Source organism: Cavia porcellus, unplaced genomic scaffold, assembly GCF_034190915.1.
Source record: "Cavia porcellus strain 051 isolate PalLab524CR breed Dunkin Hartley unplaced genomic scaffold, mCavPor4.1 scaffold_6, whole genome shotgun sequence".
NCBI lineage: Eukaryota > Metazoa > Chordata > Mammalia > Rodentia > Caviidae > Cavia > Cavia porcellus.
This window is the reverse complement of record NW_026947489.1, coordinates 105254580-105270003: the sequence shown is the minus strand read 5'-3', so window position 1 is coordinate 105270003 and position 15424 is coordinate 105254580. Positions and strand designations below refer to the sequence as shown.

General features: G+C 58.5%; 3 protein-coding genes across 7 annotated transcripts; 1 reads left to right on the top strand and 2 right to left on the bottom strand.

Annotated features, from left to right (window-relative positions):
- Positions 1 to 124: 124 nt before the first annotated feature.
- Positions 125 to 6950, bottom strand: Cdhr5 (cadherin related family member 5). 4 transcript variants are annotated; one of them, XM_063251995.1, is made up of 15 exons: positions 6779 to 6950; positions 6529 to 6704; positions 6316 to 6366; positions 5014 to 5106; positions 4796 to 4897; positions 4593 to 4703; positions 4332 to 4502; positions 3809 to 3899; positions 3601 to 3698; positions 3316 to 3516; positions 3071 to 3184; positions 2912 to 2996; positions 2199 to 2726; positions 918 to 1084; positions 125 to 667 (listed from the first exon to the last, which is right to left on the bottom strand). In XM_063251995.1, exons 1-15 carry the CDS (start codon positions 6864 to 6866, stop codon positions 224 to 226), a joined length of 2520 nt encoding a protein of 839 aa, XP_063108065.1. In that variant the 5' UTR covers positions 6867 to 6950; the 3' UTR covers positions 125 to 223. The 4 variants fall into 4 exon arrangements, with proteins under 4 accessions (XP_063108065.1, XP_063108066.1, XP_013006003.1 ...); XM_063251996.1 differs by having other exon boundaries at positions 6547 to 6704; XM_013150549.2 differs by having other exon boundaries at positions 2199 to 2639; positions 6779 to 6949.
- A 1071-nt stretch (positions 6951 to 8021) lies between these two features.
- Positions 8022 to 8800, bottom strand: Sct (secretin). The gene is made up of 4 exons (XM_063249782.1): positions 8645 to 8800; positions 8474 to 8575; positions 8302 to 8394; positions 8022 to 8226 (listed from the first exon to the last, which is right to left on the bottom strand). Exons 1-4 carry the CDS (start codon positions 8722 to 8724, stop codon positions 8022 to 8024), a joined length of 480 nt encoding a protein of 159 aa, XP_063105852.1. The 5' UTR covers positions 8725 to 8800.
- A 3084-nt stretch (positions 8801 to 11884) lies between these two features.
- On the top strand, positions 11885 to 15383 carry Drd4 (dopamine receptor D4). 2 transcript variants are annotated; one of them, XM_063251981.1, is made up of 4 exons: positions 11885 to 12963; positions 14154 to 14266; positions 14382 to 15031; positions 15128 to 15383. In XM_063251981.1, exons 1-4 carry the CDS (start codon positions 12709 to 12711, stop codon positions 15328 to 15330), a joined length of 1221 nt encoding a protein of 406 aa, XP_063108051.1. In that variant the 5' UTR covers positions 11885 to 12708; the 3' UTR covers positions 15331 to 15383. The 2 variants fall into 2 exon arrangements, with proteins under 2 accessions (XP_063108051.1, XP_063108052.1); XM_063251982.1 differs by having other exon boundaries at positions 12847 to 12963; positions 14072 to 14266.
- Positions 15384 to 15424: the final 41 nt, after the last annotated feature.

The following is a 15424-nucleotide window of genomic DNA, read 5'->3' as shown; positions in this document are numbered from 1 at the left end:
GCTGCCTGCCAGGTGACACCTGCTAGAAACTCCCCAGAGTAAGGGACAACCCGGCTGTCAATGTCCGAGAGCCATGGGGACCAAGACCCTCCCAGTGCCCACAGCGAATTCTAGATTCCATGGCTCTGGGGTCCAAATGGCCACTTTATTCTGGGGGAGGGGACACCAGGGCAGGCAGTGCTAGATGTAGGTAGAGTCGCACAGCTTGTCAGGGCAGGCAGTGTTAGATGTAGGTAGAGTCATCCAGCTCATCAAGGGGACTCTTATCCTGGTCCATGTCCTCTTCGCCACTGCCCTCAGAGTTGCCATCCCTGTCCTCAACAGCCTCGGGTGTGTTGAGGACCACGACATCGGCCTCTGCGCCAATGTCCTCCCCAAACCACACAGCCTTGTAGCCACCTTCAGGCCGCCGCTCTTTGGTCAAGATGGACCTCACAGCCGAGGGGCTGTCCCCAGCAGCTCTGATGGCCACAGGGGGCTCAGGGCCACTGGGCTCTGGGGCTTGGAGCTCAGAGTTGGGTGACTCGGAGCTCAGGGGCTCAGGATCCAGGGGTGTAGACGATGTCTCCACAGGTGTGGGGCCTGGCTTGGGGCTTGGGGCAGATGCCTTGGTGGCCTCATGGTCATCCAGGAAGGCCTGGTTATCAAAGCCATGGGACTGGGGTTCCTGGGGGCCAGCAAGGGCATCAGGGACAGTGTCTGGGCTCCGACTCCCACAGTTCTTTGTAGGTCTGTCTTCCAGGTTTCTCTGCTGTCCTGCCTGCCTATCCCTCTGTACTCATCCCTCTCCCCTGTCACTGCCCCAGTCCAGCCCCTCACTCCACCTCCCCATCTCTCATTGCTCTTACTCGCCACCCCCCTCATCTGTCCCTGTGCCCTTTGCTAACCTGCACCCTTGAGCCCAGCCCCAGGCTCACCGTAGCTTTGCTGGAACAGCAGTGCCACCGGTACCCATAGTGCTTAGTGAGGAGCACAACCAGGCCAATGAGGGCGAGCAGCAGCAGCGCACCCAGCACCCCTCCCAAGATCGCCATGTCCACTGTGGAGAAGTGCTTGTCTTCCTCAATGGTGTCTTCTGGTGTCCCTGCAGAGATCCCGTGGCCACTTAATGTTGGAGGAACATAGTTCTGTCCTCACCAGTCTGCACCAGTCTGGGCACCCCGAAAATAAGTCAGGCCAGGACTGGTCCCTACAGCTGAGTTTCTAGGGAGCGAGTACTTTGTGCTGCCAAGAGACTCTTGAGGACAATAGGGCCCAGGAGGCTGCAGGAGGGCAGTGGACGAGCCCTTAGGGGAGGCTCTCTGTGGCCTCCACACCCACTCACCAGTGCCTCACTTAGACCAGATGCGGGACCCCCATATCTGCCCAGTTTCCTTACCTCTTTGTGTGTAGTAGGGCATTGCCCCTGGGCTTTGTGAATGTGTCCCAGTGATCATGCCCATTGGCGTCTACACCAGGGAACTGGTCTATTTACCTCGAGCCCACCAAGGCTCCCCTGAGGAATGGGTTTGGTTTCCAGCCTGGATTCCAGGAAGGTGCTGGCCATGGCCACCACACACAGGCTTGTGTGGCCTCCATGTATGCCAATTACCCCTGGTCCTGTCAGTCATACCATCTTTTCTGACAGGGTCTCAATGTATTGTCTGGTCTACCTCAAATTCAGGGCCTCAAGTGATCTTTCTGCTTCAGCTTCCAGAATAGCTGGGACAGCAGGAAGCATACTGTACTTGCTTATGCAATTTTTTTGGCTGTTTCTGTTTTTTGAGAGAGTCTCATTTTGTAATGTAGGCTGGCCTTGAACTCACTATGTACCCCTGGCTGGTTTGGAACTCCTGGTAATCCTCCTGCCTCAGCCACCTAAGTGCTGGGATTATAGGACGTGGGGTGGCCGAGGTCCAGGACCACTGTGGCCATGTCCTGCTATTATACAGTCTTCATCTAATCCTTACAGGAGTGCTTTCCATTTTAAGACCTAAATTATAAATAGCCCTAGAAATCATAGGGTTCACTGAATCCCAAATCCAGCTGCTGCCCCTACATCTCCTCGGGTCCTTGGGTCCAGCTGCCCCAAAGATCCAACCCCTCCTTGGGTTCCTGGTGTAGGCAGACTGGGTCAGCCTGGGTGGACCCTGTCCCAGAGCATCCTCCATAACCACCCAGGGCCTCAAATGAGGAAGGGCAAGTAGAGTAGGGACTACCTGAGACTGGGGAGGTCCTGCTGGACCCAGGCGGCCTTAACGGAGAGGTCCCTGGCTTCAGGGTCTGAGTTGAGACCCCACCAGTGGCTGGCCGGGTGGAGGAGCCGGTTGCCACCCTGGTGGTCGTCAGCCAAGAGGTCCCTGGCTTTGGGGTCTGAGTTGAGACCCCACCAGTGGCTGGCCGGGTGGATGAGCCGGTTGCCACCCTGGTGGTCGTCAGCCGAGAGGTCCCTGGCTTTGGGGTCTGAGTTGAGACCCCACCAGTGGCTGGCCGGGTGGACGAGCCGGTTGCCACCCTGGTGGTCGTCAGCCGAGAGGTCCCTGGCTTTGGGGTCTGAGTTGAGACCCCACCAGTGGCTGGCCGGGTGGACGAGCCGGTTGCCACCCTGGTGGTCGTCAGCCGAGAGGTCCCTGGCTTCGGGGTCTGAGCTGAGACCCCACCTGGAATGGATGGCCGAGTGGTGGTGCTGGCTCCTAAACCAGGGAGCCCCCCAGGTGTGGCGGGGATGACAGGCCTCAGTGTTGTGCCTGAGGATGGGTGAGGACCAGTGGTCACCCCAGGGCTGATCATAGGGGGCTAGTGCTGGTCAAGGACCTCATTGTTCTCCCGGTCTCGGGATGGGGGCATCTCTGGTGATCCTGGGCAGCAGGGCTTGCCTCCCCCTACTTGTCCCAGTGGAGGAGCCACCAAGCTGAGGGATCCCAAGGCTCACCTGTGGTGGGGGGTACCTGCTCTGAAACCCAAATCTCAGCAACGGCAGTCGTTGTACCCCCGGTCACGGTGTTTGTAGCCTCCACCTGGGGCAGGAAGGGGGCTTGATCTTGCTGAGACTTTCTGCACCCCCCTTCCACAGACATGCCCCCCACCTCACCTTTGCATAGAAGATTCCCTCATGCTCCAGCACTGTGGCAGTCAGCACGGCCTCCCCCTCCATCCGGAACTCAGAGCAGTTGGTGATTTGGTATATGATGGCTGAGTTGAGGTCCTGGACATGGCCACAGTGGTCCTGGGCCTCGGCCACCCCATGTCCATCCCAAGCCACCCACACAGTCAGGAATCCAACCCAGGGACCCACTCAAGTCTCAGAGTTCTTACTGGGGCAGAGCGGGTGCATACCGGGAAGTCAGGGTGCTGAGCCTGGATCCTCAGAGGCTGGGATGGTGAGGCTGCATCCCTGACAGCCACACCAGCCCGAGAGCCAGGTGCCACAATGCCACGATACAGGTTCTGGGGAAAGTGGGGCAGGCTGCCAGTGGCAGAGCGGGCCTCCACAGTGACCTGGGTCACTGAGTATCGGACCCTGTCAGCCTGGTCCCCCTAGGGAGACAGGGAAGCAGCAGTGACCACAGGGGCTTGAAGGTGGCACTGAGCCTCCCATGGGCCACTCCACGCTGCACCCACCCTGATTAGCAAGATGAAGGTCATGGGACTGGGGACGATCTTGGCCATGGTAAGGTTACCAGAGTCTGGGTCAATGGCAAAAGTGTTGTCCATGTTCCCTGGAAGGGTATGCGGCAGTCAGGGCTAGCTCTGGTGACTGAGCTTCAGAACCCCAGCTGGGCTGGGGCTTGGGTGGGTGCTGTGGGAGTGGGGCCTGGTCTTCACTCACCCCCTACAATGCTGTAGATGATGGGTGCATTGATGGCCCAGTCCCCATCCACAGCATAGATGGGTCCAGGATGCAGGATGAGGGGAGATGGCTGCGGAGACAGGGAAGCTTGTGGGGCCAGTGCAGAGAGGCCATTGTTTTGGAGGGGTGAGCACTTGGAAGAGGTAGGGTTCCCACAGCAAGATATCTGCCTGTTGGCACAGCACAGACTCCAGGGCTCCTCTGTCCCCACCCACAAGGTGGGCCAAGAGGCAGCTGCCTTGGGGCCTGTGATGCCACATCCTGGCTGGCCTTGCAGGTTCCTAGGCCCTCCTGGGCTTTCCTTATGTCCACCCAGCACCCAAGCTGGAGACCATGTTCACCAAGAAAGAATGTGCACATCAGCTTTGAAAGCAGAGCCAAAATTGCTTCAGTCCCCCAGTCTCCACCTGTGTCTCCTGACACCTATTCTAGACTCCAGCTGGTCCAGGCTGCCCCTCACCAGAGCCCTGTGGGGACAGCCCTCCCCTGGGACCCCCGTTACCAGGGTGTGCCCTGTGGGGACAGCCCCATTGTACTGGGCCTGGATGCAGACATAGCCATCTGAGTAGGAGCAGGGTAGGAACCAGGGGGGCCTCAGATCAGCCGGCAGCACATGCAAGACCAGGGTGGCCGTGGCTGTGTGGCTGGGCTCCATGTCCTCCTCCCGAGTGTCCTGCAAGAGAGCCCTGCTGCCGTGTCAGGCTGGAAGCAGCTTGGATGGGCTCCTGGCAGGGCTGAGGTGCAGGGTACCTGAGGGCCTTACCCGGACCAGCAGCTGGAAGGTCATGTTCTGCGACTGGTAGTAGTCCAGGGACCGGTCCAGCCGCAGGGCTGGGCGGTTCATCCCCTCCAGAGAGAAAAAGCTGCTGGCGTTCTAGGGGCGAAGAGAGGAGGCACTGCCTGAGATCCTGGCAGGTGAGGATGGGGCAGCCAAGGGCTCTGTGTTGGGGTCAGGGCAGGACCAACCGGGGTCACTTCCTGGAGGGTGTAGAACAAGTTGTCCTCTTTGTCCTTGTCGGTAGCCGTCAGTTTAGCCTCAGGGATAACTGTCGAGTTCACTTTGGTATCCTGGACAGGGAGGAGCTCAGCTGGGCCAGGTGGGCTTGTGGGCTCCAGTGATGGGGTGGATTCATACCCACACACGTTGGGCCCAGATGGCACCAGCTCTGGCTGCCCTGACTCACCTCTGCCACATCCCACTCCTGGGTCTCAAAGGGGAACTCTGGGGCATTGTCGTTGACATCCAGCACGGACACCAGCACTACCAGCTGTGTTACCTGGGGACCACAGCCTCTCAGCCTCCTTCATCCTCCAGGCGATGTAGCTGCCCTCCTGGCCCTGTCCTTCCTCCCCTTCCTCCTCCCTGCATTCACTCATCCCTTCAGTCATTCATTCCTTTCAAGGCCCACCCAGCAGCTGGAACTGCAGAGCCTGCCCTGAGGTCTCTGGTCCTGGCCGGGGCTCACAAGGAACAGAAAGTGAGTGGCAAAGTATGGCAGAAGGGACAAGAGCTCTGGGGAGCAGATAGGGTTGGGAAGAAACCAGCAGGATCTCCTGAGAGATGGGACACACATTTGCTCATCTTCAAGAACAAATGCAGTCCAGTTTCCTACTGGACTGACCCATTTAGACATTTTTGGGAGTATGAGTCAGGATGTCAGGTGGACTCTGCTTGGGCCTAACTCAAACAAAACACCAAGGCTGAGTCTCCCAGACTGAGAGTAGAACCTGGAGCTTGGTGCACACCACATGCCAGCCCCCGAGACCACATTTAGGCAGGAGAGGTCCTTATCTGTTAGGGACACAGACTGAGGTCTTGTAGGTGACATGGTGAGCACAGGGAAGGGGAGGAGGGATGACGCTTAGTCTCAGTGGAACCTGTCTTTGCACATTTTCCTTGAGAGAGGCTAGGAGAATGGAGCAGGCTGCGAGTGGGTCGGCACCCTGGCACCCCAGGAAGGAACGCTTCCATGCAGGACAGGGCAGGTGGGAGGAGCGCATCCCAGGCTACATTCACATTGGGCTTCAACTCCAATTTGGGAGGCAGCCTGGGAGCTCTGTGGGGCTGGACTTGGTTTTACAGCTTCTCTAGACTAATCACACACAGGGATGGGGTGGAGCAGCAGGTCGAGGGAAGGTTCAAGGGAGCATGTGCTGCAGCTGGGCCCTGCGGGGACTCAAGGTGAGAGGGTGGGTGTCAGGTCCACTTGTCTTGCAGGACGTGCAGGGGGAGGGATGGGGCAGAGGGACAAGGGCACCATGGAACCACTCAGTGCCCGTGGAGGCCCTGCAGGTATGGGGCTGGGGCCTGGATGGTGCTGGTAGATGTGGGGATGGTCCTCCGATGGGTGTGGGGCCCAAAGCTCAGGGCAGAGTCTGGGCTGAGGTAGTGTGGGTGGAGTTGGAGATGGACATTCGACAGTGACCCAGAGTAAGGTCACTCAGGAGCCACCTCAGGAACTGTGCCAAGGGTAGGGAGGACTCACCATTGTGTGGTCCCTCCTGCACTCCAGGTGAGCCTCCAGCATGGTATTCTCCTGTAGGCCACACAAGTCTGTGACCCCCAGTTCCATGGGCAGGTGTCTCCTGGAGTGCCCATTACCACTATCACTCTCGAAGCCCCGTTCCATCCCACACAACCCAGACCCCAGCACTCTCTCCAAATACTCTCCATAGGAACCCCAGCCTGCTGCCTGTACCTCGTAATCAGGGATCACCTTGAGGAACAGCTGGTTCCCCAGGATCTGGAAGGTGGAGGGGGTGGACAAGGGCCCCAGGATAACGTCCTGGCCATCTGGGATGGAGATGTTCACCAGGGGTCCAGTGATCTCTGTGTTCTCCTTGACACTGATCAAGGTCTTGTCCACTGAGCAGACTGGGGGGCAGAGGGGACAGTTGGTGCTGGCCAGCCCCTCCCCTGTGTTGGCCCCCCTCCCAGCCAGCACCTACCCTGGTCCTGGGCTGCCGCCCCGGGGAGTTGGCAAGGCAGCATGCAGAGCAGCAGCAGGGGGGCCCACAACAGGGCACTAGCCCCCATCTTGTCGGCTGTCACCTGCCGGAAGGTCTGGTAGCCTGCAGTCCAGGTCTGGGCCTTTCCTGCTTCAGAGACGAACTTGAACTTCGCCCTGCCAGGCACCGCCCTGCTTTATGGCCCTGATGACGGCTCCACCAGGGGGGTTCCCGCAGGCCGGTCAGGCTAGGCCACTGCCCAGGAGGGGACCTGGGTGGCATTCAGCCTAAGTCAGGCCTCAGTCAGGTGTCCCAGGAAGGGGCTGCTCAACAACACAGGGTATGAAAGAGCTGAGGCTGCTGGGGGCCATAGGGCTGGGACAGGACCAGTGACGGGACCTGGGGACAAGGCTGGAGGATAGGGCTGGTACTGTGCTAGACAGGGTTGGAGTGGCTGTAGAAGGTGGTAAGTCTGAGCAGATCTATCCTTGGCTTTGAGTTCACCCCCTCCTTACTGTCACCTGCTCGCTACTGTTCTCAGGATCCTCTGGGCCAGGTCCCCAAGGTCTGTTCTCTGGGTGCACATCCCTCTTAGAACTCTGGCTCCCCTGGCTGAGGGATAGGCTCTGGTGTGCTAGGGTGCCCCCTGCCTGTCAGAAAACTCCAGGTGTGTGAAACAGGTCACAGAAGAGATGGAAAGGCTTGGGCACCTGGGTGCTCCTGGGACTTTGGTGGGGCTCTTGGCCTCCATCTCCCTCTACCTTTCCCTCAAACCCTGAGCTAGTGTCAGGCGGGAAGCTCTTTCTGGCCCCCAGACTTCTGTGTGGCACTAGTGCCCATGGGGCCCCTGGCCACTTTTAGTGCGCCACCACCCCGGCTCAGCTGCCTGCTGTGGTGACAGCCCTGTCTCCATTCCCAGAGGTGGCGACAGCACCATTCCCATGCCATAAGCTACTCAGCCAGCAACATGCAGCAAGACATCCTCCAGGGCCTCGAACTTGGGCGTTCCTGGAGACCTGGATGTGTACCCTGTGGGCACCCAGCCATGCAACTGGGGACCAGAGCTCCATGTGGAAGGAGATGGGTGCTGGGCATGTAGCCAGTGGACAGAGATGAGAGTAGGTGCCCGATGGCCCAGGGTTCAAGGGCAGATGCTGAATGGGGGGCAGCCCCCTACCTGATGCCTGATGAGCAGAGACGGAGCTGTGAGCTGGAGCCCTGGGAACTTCTTCCTTTATTGGCCTCAAGTACAGTCAGCCCCAGCCCCAGCCCCAGCCCCCGCCCCTTCCCCCGCTCCTGCTCCCACTCCCAGCCAGCCTCCGGACTCCTCCTCCTCTTCATCAGGGCGCTGTGTGGCTCCAGCCAGCTCTGAAATTTCAGCCTCGGGCCTGGGGTCAGGAGGCAGCCATGGAAATGGTGCATGGCCAAGGGAGTGCCCCAGGAGCATCCTGCAGAGACAGTGCCTTAGGGACCAGGACTGGCACCCAGCCCCCTGGCCTTCAGGATGGACTGAGGGTGCTCACCAGGCCTGCAGAGTGCTTGTGTCCAGCCACAGCAGGCACAGCGGGCTGTCCACAGGTTTGGACCCAGTGGTGCTGTTCTCTGTGTCCTGATCGCTGTCCCCCAAAATCAGAATCAGGCATCTGTCCCTGTCCCCCACTTGCCCATCCTTTTGCAGCTCCCCTGGTCACTCACCTGCGCTTGCCCACCAGGCCCTGCAGCAGGCGCTGCAGCCGGGCACTGTCTCGAAGACGGCTGAGCTCACTGGTGAATGTCCCGTCCGAGTGTCGTGCGGCCCTAAGGATGGGTTGGCCCTGGGTCAGGTGAGGTGGGAAGGGGGCCCTCACCTGGGGCCTCGAGGCTCACCTGGGTGGTGCAGGGTGTGCAGCTGGGCCCCCGAGCAGCAGCAGCAACATCAGTATCAGTGGCAATGGGCAAGGGGCCATGGTGGGTGCAGTGCCAGGCACTGGGGCCCCAAATCAGTGCTATGTTTTATAGGGGCCCTGGCGCCACATAGTCCGGATGCATCGACCGAGAGGGAAGGTCAGGGCCACCCCCCCAGCTGTCACTGCTACCTCCTGCCCTTCTGTCATGTGGGAACGGCACCATGGGCAGGTCCACAGAGCCCTGGGGTGCGGCCACCAGCTGGTGCTCAGGCAAGCCAAGGGGACGTGGTGGCGCCAGGGCGAGGGGATTGGGACTGCAAGTAGGAGGCAGCCTGGAGACCCACCAGACTCTGGCCAGGGTCGCAGTTGCCAGACCTGGCAGCTCTGGAAAGGCTGGCCAGGCAGTCAGAGCAGCAAAGGAAGAGAGACTGAAGGACTCAGCAAAGTGACATTAAGGCCCATTTCATGAGGCCAGCTGACTGTTACAGACCAATCCTCCTGCTAAACCTCAGCGTGACATTTGAAAAATAACCGAGAGAGCTGGCTATGGTGGTGAGGTCTGTGATCCCAGCACTTGGGAGGCTGAGGCAGGAGGACTACTTCGAATTTGAGGTTAGCCTGGGACAAAGGGACTTCAAGGCCAGCCTGAACTACACAGTGAGTACCTGGTCTAAAAAAAAGAAAGAAAGAAAGAAGAGAAAAAGAAAAGAAAGAAAACAAAAAATAGAGAAAAATAATTTCAAAATGTTTTAGAGCAGTTTGGTTTACAGAAAAATTAATTTGAAAGTCAAAACCCTCTTTAATCTCACACCCCCTCACCAGTGTTCAGTTATCTTTTATGTAAAACATTAACACTCAAACCAGGCATGGTGGCTCCCAGGCTGCAGCCTGTGCCTGAACACCACTAAAAGGACTGCGTGCTCTTTGTAAGGATGCACAGTCTTTTCTTTTTAGTTTTTGATACAGGGTCTTGCTATGTAGTTCAGGCTGGCCTTGAACTCACAACGATCTTCCTGTCTCAGCCTCTCTAAGTGCTAGGATTAGTTATTCTCCATTGGTATGAGATAAGATCCAGCTCCTTCCTTTTCTTGTAGATTGACAGCTGTTCCAGCGCCAGGTGTTGAAGATGTTCTTCCCTATGCACAGTTGGGCACCTGCATGCATCAGCTCTTCGTTTCTGGGACCAAATGCCTGATTTACTCACTTGTCAGCAGGAAAGGTTCCCTTTGGCTCACAGCTTCAGAGGAGCAGGTCTATGAGCAGGTATAACCAAGGCAGAGGCAGACAGGGCAAGAGCCAGAGAAAAAGGCATCAGGAACCAGATACTGTCCCCAGAGTCATGCTCACTAGCCACCCCCATACCCCACACCAATACATCTCTCAAGTCAGCCTTGTGGAAACATCAGCTGTGATTTGGGGTTACCCCAGCCCCTCAATTCTGTTCCACAGAGCTGCACACCTAGCCTTGTACTGTACCACCCCCTTGATTCCCTTTAACATATTTTTTAGAGCAGAATATATTTATTGAGAGAAAGAAAGCTTCTGTCTGAGAGAAAGACAGAAGGAGTCCCAAGTGGGTTGCCTGAAGCTTTAACATTTTGAAATTTTGAAGACTTTTAGTTTCCTTTTTCAGAATTCTTTTGGTTATTTGGGGTTCCCTACAATTCCACATGAATTCTAGGATCAGCTTTCCTATTTCTCCCTGCTAGTCCCGCTCCAGCCTTTTTGGTTTTCCTGAGACAGTATTGTGCTTTTTAGTACAGGCTGTCATCAAACTCCCTGTGATCTGCCTGCCTCAGCCTCCCCAGTGCTGAGATTAGAGGTGTGCACCTCCACCCCCACCCCAGCCTCTAATTTTGCTTTTTAGATTCAACAGGGGCTTTCTTGGGATTTTCTACAGATAAGATTGTGTAATAAGCACAGAAACACACAACGTTTTCCTCTGCAGTACTGAGTGTCTCTTGTTTCCTTCACCCATTTCTTGGTGGAGAACTTCCACAGACAGAAGGCACACACCAGTCTTCACATCCTTCTCCTGGTCTCCGAGATGTGGGTAGGAGTGGCAGTGAGATCATCACAGGTTTTTCTTCTGGTTCCCAGCGTGCAGATGGTCTGAATGCTGGGGTGGAACTCAGCTATCTGGGCACACACGTATTCCCGTCCGTCAAATGCTTTTGCTGCACTCACTGGGATGATAGTGTGGGATTTTCTCCTCATTCCATTAGTGTGGCTGTCACATCCAGGGATTCCCGTCTGGCGCCACATCTTGTCAGTTCCTGGGTCAGGGTTTATAATCCTTTCAAACTGCCTGCTGGAGACTGTTTGCTCTCATTTTGTTGAGAGACTTTACGTCTAGATTCAGAAGAGTCATCACTCTGGCATGGTTCTTGAGGTCATTATTCTTGAGTTTGGAGATTCTTTATATATTTTATAAAGACCATAGATTGTTATCACTATATATGTACACAGTATTTGCTAGGCATATGATTTGTTAATGTGTTCTTCCATTCTGAAGTGGAAGTTGTAATTTTGACTGACTGAAGTTTATCATTTGTGGCTCGTGGTATTAGTGTTGACTCTAAGATTCTGCCTAATTCCAAGTCACAAGAATATTCTCTTCTTTTTTTCCATAACTTTTCTTTACAAGTTTAAATTGTGCATTTTTGGGGCTGGAGATTTAGCTCAGCGGCATAAGCACCTGCCTTGCAAGCAGGCAGTCGTGAGTTTGATCCCTGGTACTGATAAAAAGACAATAAATAAATAAATTGTGCATTTAAAAATGATTCATTTGGAGCTGGTCTTGTGTGTGTAGATACCTCACAGCAAATCTCTAAGACACAGGATCCCCAGAACCAGCCTGGAGGAAACTGGCAAGAAGAGGGAGGCGGCAGCGTCCCGCACCCTCATCTCTGCCCTACTGTCCCCCCCCCGCGCCCCCTGTGGTGACAGTGGCACACATGTGGTGGGGTTTTTTGTTTGTTTGTTTGTTTGTTTGTTAAGACAGGGTCTCACTCTGTAGTTCAGGCTGGCCTCCTGCATCAGCCTTGTCAGCCTCGGGAGTGCAGGGGTTACAGGTATGAGCCACCACGCTCAGCCTCTCCAACATATCTGCCAGCTCAGCCCATCCCTTGACATCTTTGATATCAGGACCCTGGATTCCTGGAACGGCCCTCCCTCGGCTGCCAGCCTGGTCCTGAGCACTCCTGCACTTCTCGGATGGTGGAGTGTAAGGCGAGGGCTGGTGTGAGCCTGGTCAGGCTCGGAGCCCCCTTGCAGCAGCCCTGCAGTGACATCTGCAGAGAGCAGCTCTCAGCAGGGTCACTTGGGGCTTGCGGACCCAGGATGAAACTACTCTCAGGCTGTCCTTGTGCTTCCTTCTCGCGCTTTTGGAATCTGCAGGCGTGGAGGCTTCTGGCCCCTTCCCGCAATGTCCTGTGAGTCCCTGGCTCATCCTCTGCCAGCCCAGCCCACGGAGCCCGAAGCGTACGTCTAGATGGGGCCTGCGGTGAAGCTCAGGACTGCAGCTTCTCACCCCACACAGGAGGACCCGAGGTCAGAGTGGGCCTGGTGCTGGCGCCGACGCCGAGCCGGCTGCCCGCCATGACCCAGGTGGGCTAGAAAGCTTGGAGGCGGCCGGCATAACGAGGTGGGTGGCCGGGAGCCTCAGGAGGCGGTGCCTGAGGCTGTGGCCGCGCCTACACCAAAAGGCGAGCGGGGCGCCCGCTCCTAGTCGCTTCCAGGTGCCTACAGTCCCCGTTGGGTCCACGGGCTGCCCGCCCCGTGGTGTCCCATGGTGCAGCCCTCAATGCCCTTCCCCGTGCCGCCACAACCTCGAAACTGGGCTTGCGGGGTGGCGATTGCAAAAGCGCGGGGTGCAAGTGGTGAACACCGCGGGGCGCCGGGCCACCCCATCTTCTGAGACCCGGCTGAGCTCGTGGGGACTGGATACGTCGTGGGCGGGGCCTATAGGTGGGCGGGGCTGCGGGAAGGAGCTCCGCGGGTCACCGGAACCAGACCCCCACGCGAGCGCGTGGGCCGCGCACCATGGGGAACCGCAGCGCGGCAGCCGGCGGTGGGCTCCTGGCGGGACGAGCGGCCGGCACGGGGGCTGCGGGCGCGGCGGCGCTGGCAGGAGGCGCGCTGCTCATCTGCGCGGTGCTGGCGGGGAACTCGCTTGTGTGCCTGAGCGTGGCCTCGGAGCGCGCCCTACAGACGCCCACCAACTACTTCATCCTGAGCCTGGCAGCCGCCGACCTGCTCCTCGCTCTGCTAGTGCTGCCGCTGTTCGTCTACTCAGAGGTGAGCGGGCGCCCGCCCTGCTCCTGCGGCCTGTGCCCTCCCGTCCTCGCCCAGCGCGTGGCCTCAGGAGCTGGAGCCCGGGCAATCTTAGGCACCTAATCTCCCTGTCCCCCGGGCTTTTGGTTGTCCCTCTGTCACCTCTTCGTCTTGGCGTCTGCCACCCAAAAAGCCCTTGTTCCCTGAGCCAGGAACCCCAGAAACAGATGATTCAGCCCGTCCAATGCGGCCCCTCATCAGCTAGACTGACGGGCAGATGGAAGTTCGGGCTCCCCCACTGCCTCAGGGTGTGCACACCATGAAACGCGCCACGGCCACGCACACCTCTAACACAGTCGCCAGCCCGTCCCGCACATGCCACAGCCCCGGCTAACGGACCTGCGGGCAGTGCGGGTGCAGGGAGTTGAGCGGGCAGGGTCTGCTCTCCGCGTACCCACCGTGGCGCCCACGCCTGAGCCGAGGTTTGGCCCGAGCAAAGCCGCTTAAGTGCTGGGCTGGGACGCGGTGTCCTGTGCCCTGGGGGAGGGGAGGCCGGCTTCTAGGTAGACACCTGAGGCCTGCAGTAAGGGCACGCTTGACCTCTGTTGCTCCCAGGCTGCGCACAGACGTCACCGTGACAATTCTTAAGCGCCTAATCGTCCCCATCAGCGGGATTTAGAGGGACGGCTGGCAGCCTCTTTGCCCTTGGGGGGAGATGATGCATGCAAGATCCTGGACTGGGCGCTGTGCCGAGGTCGTGGGGAAAAATGAAGTGACTTGTCCCAAGTTTTTTTTTTTTTTTTTTTTTTTTTTTTTGTCTTTTTCATTTTTATCGGTACCAGGGATCGAACTCACGACTGCCTGCTTGCAAGGCAGGCGCTTATGCCGCTGAGCTAAATCCCCAGCCCCTTGTCCCAAGTTCTGAAACAGGCAGTTTAGAGAGGCTGCTTCAGGTGTTTATTTCTGTCAGCTAGGGCTGGTGCTGTGCCCCCCGCGATGACATTAGGCCCCCAGGATCTCCCTTAGGCTTCGCGGGCCTAACACAAGGAGTCTTATACAGGGAAGCCCAGTGGGTGCCCCATGGACCTCAGGCCCCTTCCCTGTGATCCTTAACCCTGGATCCCCTAAACAGTGGGTCTTAGGAAGTCGCGGCAATGACTATGGCTGGAAACCTCAGGTCTTGTGTCTCCTGCTGTGCCCTCATGGCCGCCCAGGTCCACGGCGGAGAGTGGCTTCTGAGCCCCCGCCTCTGCGACGCGCTCATGGCCATGGACGTCATGCTCTGTACCGCCTCAATCTTCAACCTGTGCGCCATCAGCGTGGACAGGTCAGCACCCGCCCGTGACCCATGCGCCCTCCGCGGCCTCTGCGCTCCGCACCCCGCTGCTCTTCCCTGTCCCGGTATCCTGCGCCCTCACCACGCCCCCGCCCGCGACCCGCAGGTTTGTGGCTGTGACGGTGCCGCTGAGCTACGGAAGGCAAGGCCGGCGTCAGCTGCTGCTCATTGGCGCCACGTGGCTGCTGTCCGCCGCGGTAGCGGCGCCCGTGCTGTTCGGCCTCAACGACGTGCGCGGGCGCGACCCGACCGTGTGCCGCCTGGAGGACCGCGACTACGTGGTCTACTCGTCCGTGTGCTCCTTTTTTCTTCCCTGCCCGGTCATGTTGCTGCTCTACTGGGCCACCTTCCGAGGCCTGCGTCGCTGGGGGGCTGCCCGGCGTGCCAAGCTGCACACACATGCGCCCAGGCGGCCCAGCAGCCCAGCGTCATCCCCAGTGCCTGCGCTCGCCATGGGCACCTGCAACCTGGACCGTGCGGACTGCGCGCCTAGGCTCCCCTGCGTCGAGGACCCTGCAGACCCCTTGCCCGGGCTCCCCTACGCCTTGGACCCTGAGGACCTAGCGCCTGAGCTCCCCTGCGCGTTGGACTGCGTGGACCCCGCGACGGAGCACCTCCAGGACCCCTGCGGCAAGGACTGCGTAGCTCCAGGCTTCAACCCCAAAGTGGCGCTACCGCTGCACGCCCGCAATAGTCCGCGCGCCAAGATCACCAGTCGCGAGCGCAAGGCCATGAGGGTCCTGCCGGTGGTGGTCGGTGGGTTCCCGAGTGCGGGGAGGTGAGCGGAGGGAGGGACCAAGAAGGGGACCCCGGCCCTGCGCCACAGCGTCTGCTCACGGTGCCCATCCCTAGGGGCCTTCCTGGTATGCTGGACGCCTTTCTTCGTGGTGCACATAACACGAGCGCTGTGTCCCACCTGCTCCGTGTCCCCGCGCCTGGTCAGCGCTGTCACTTGGCTGGGCTACGTCAACAGCGCTCTCAACCCTGTCATCTACACCGTTTTCAATGCAGAGTTCCGCACCGTCTTCCGAAAGGCTCTGCACCTGGGATGCTGAGCCAGCGGGCAGGGGTACAAACCATGTTGGATTAAACCAATTCCTCCCGGGCAGGCAGTGGGTAGTGGGGTGCGCAGCCACCCGATCCCCACAG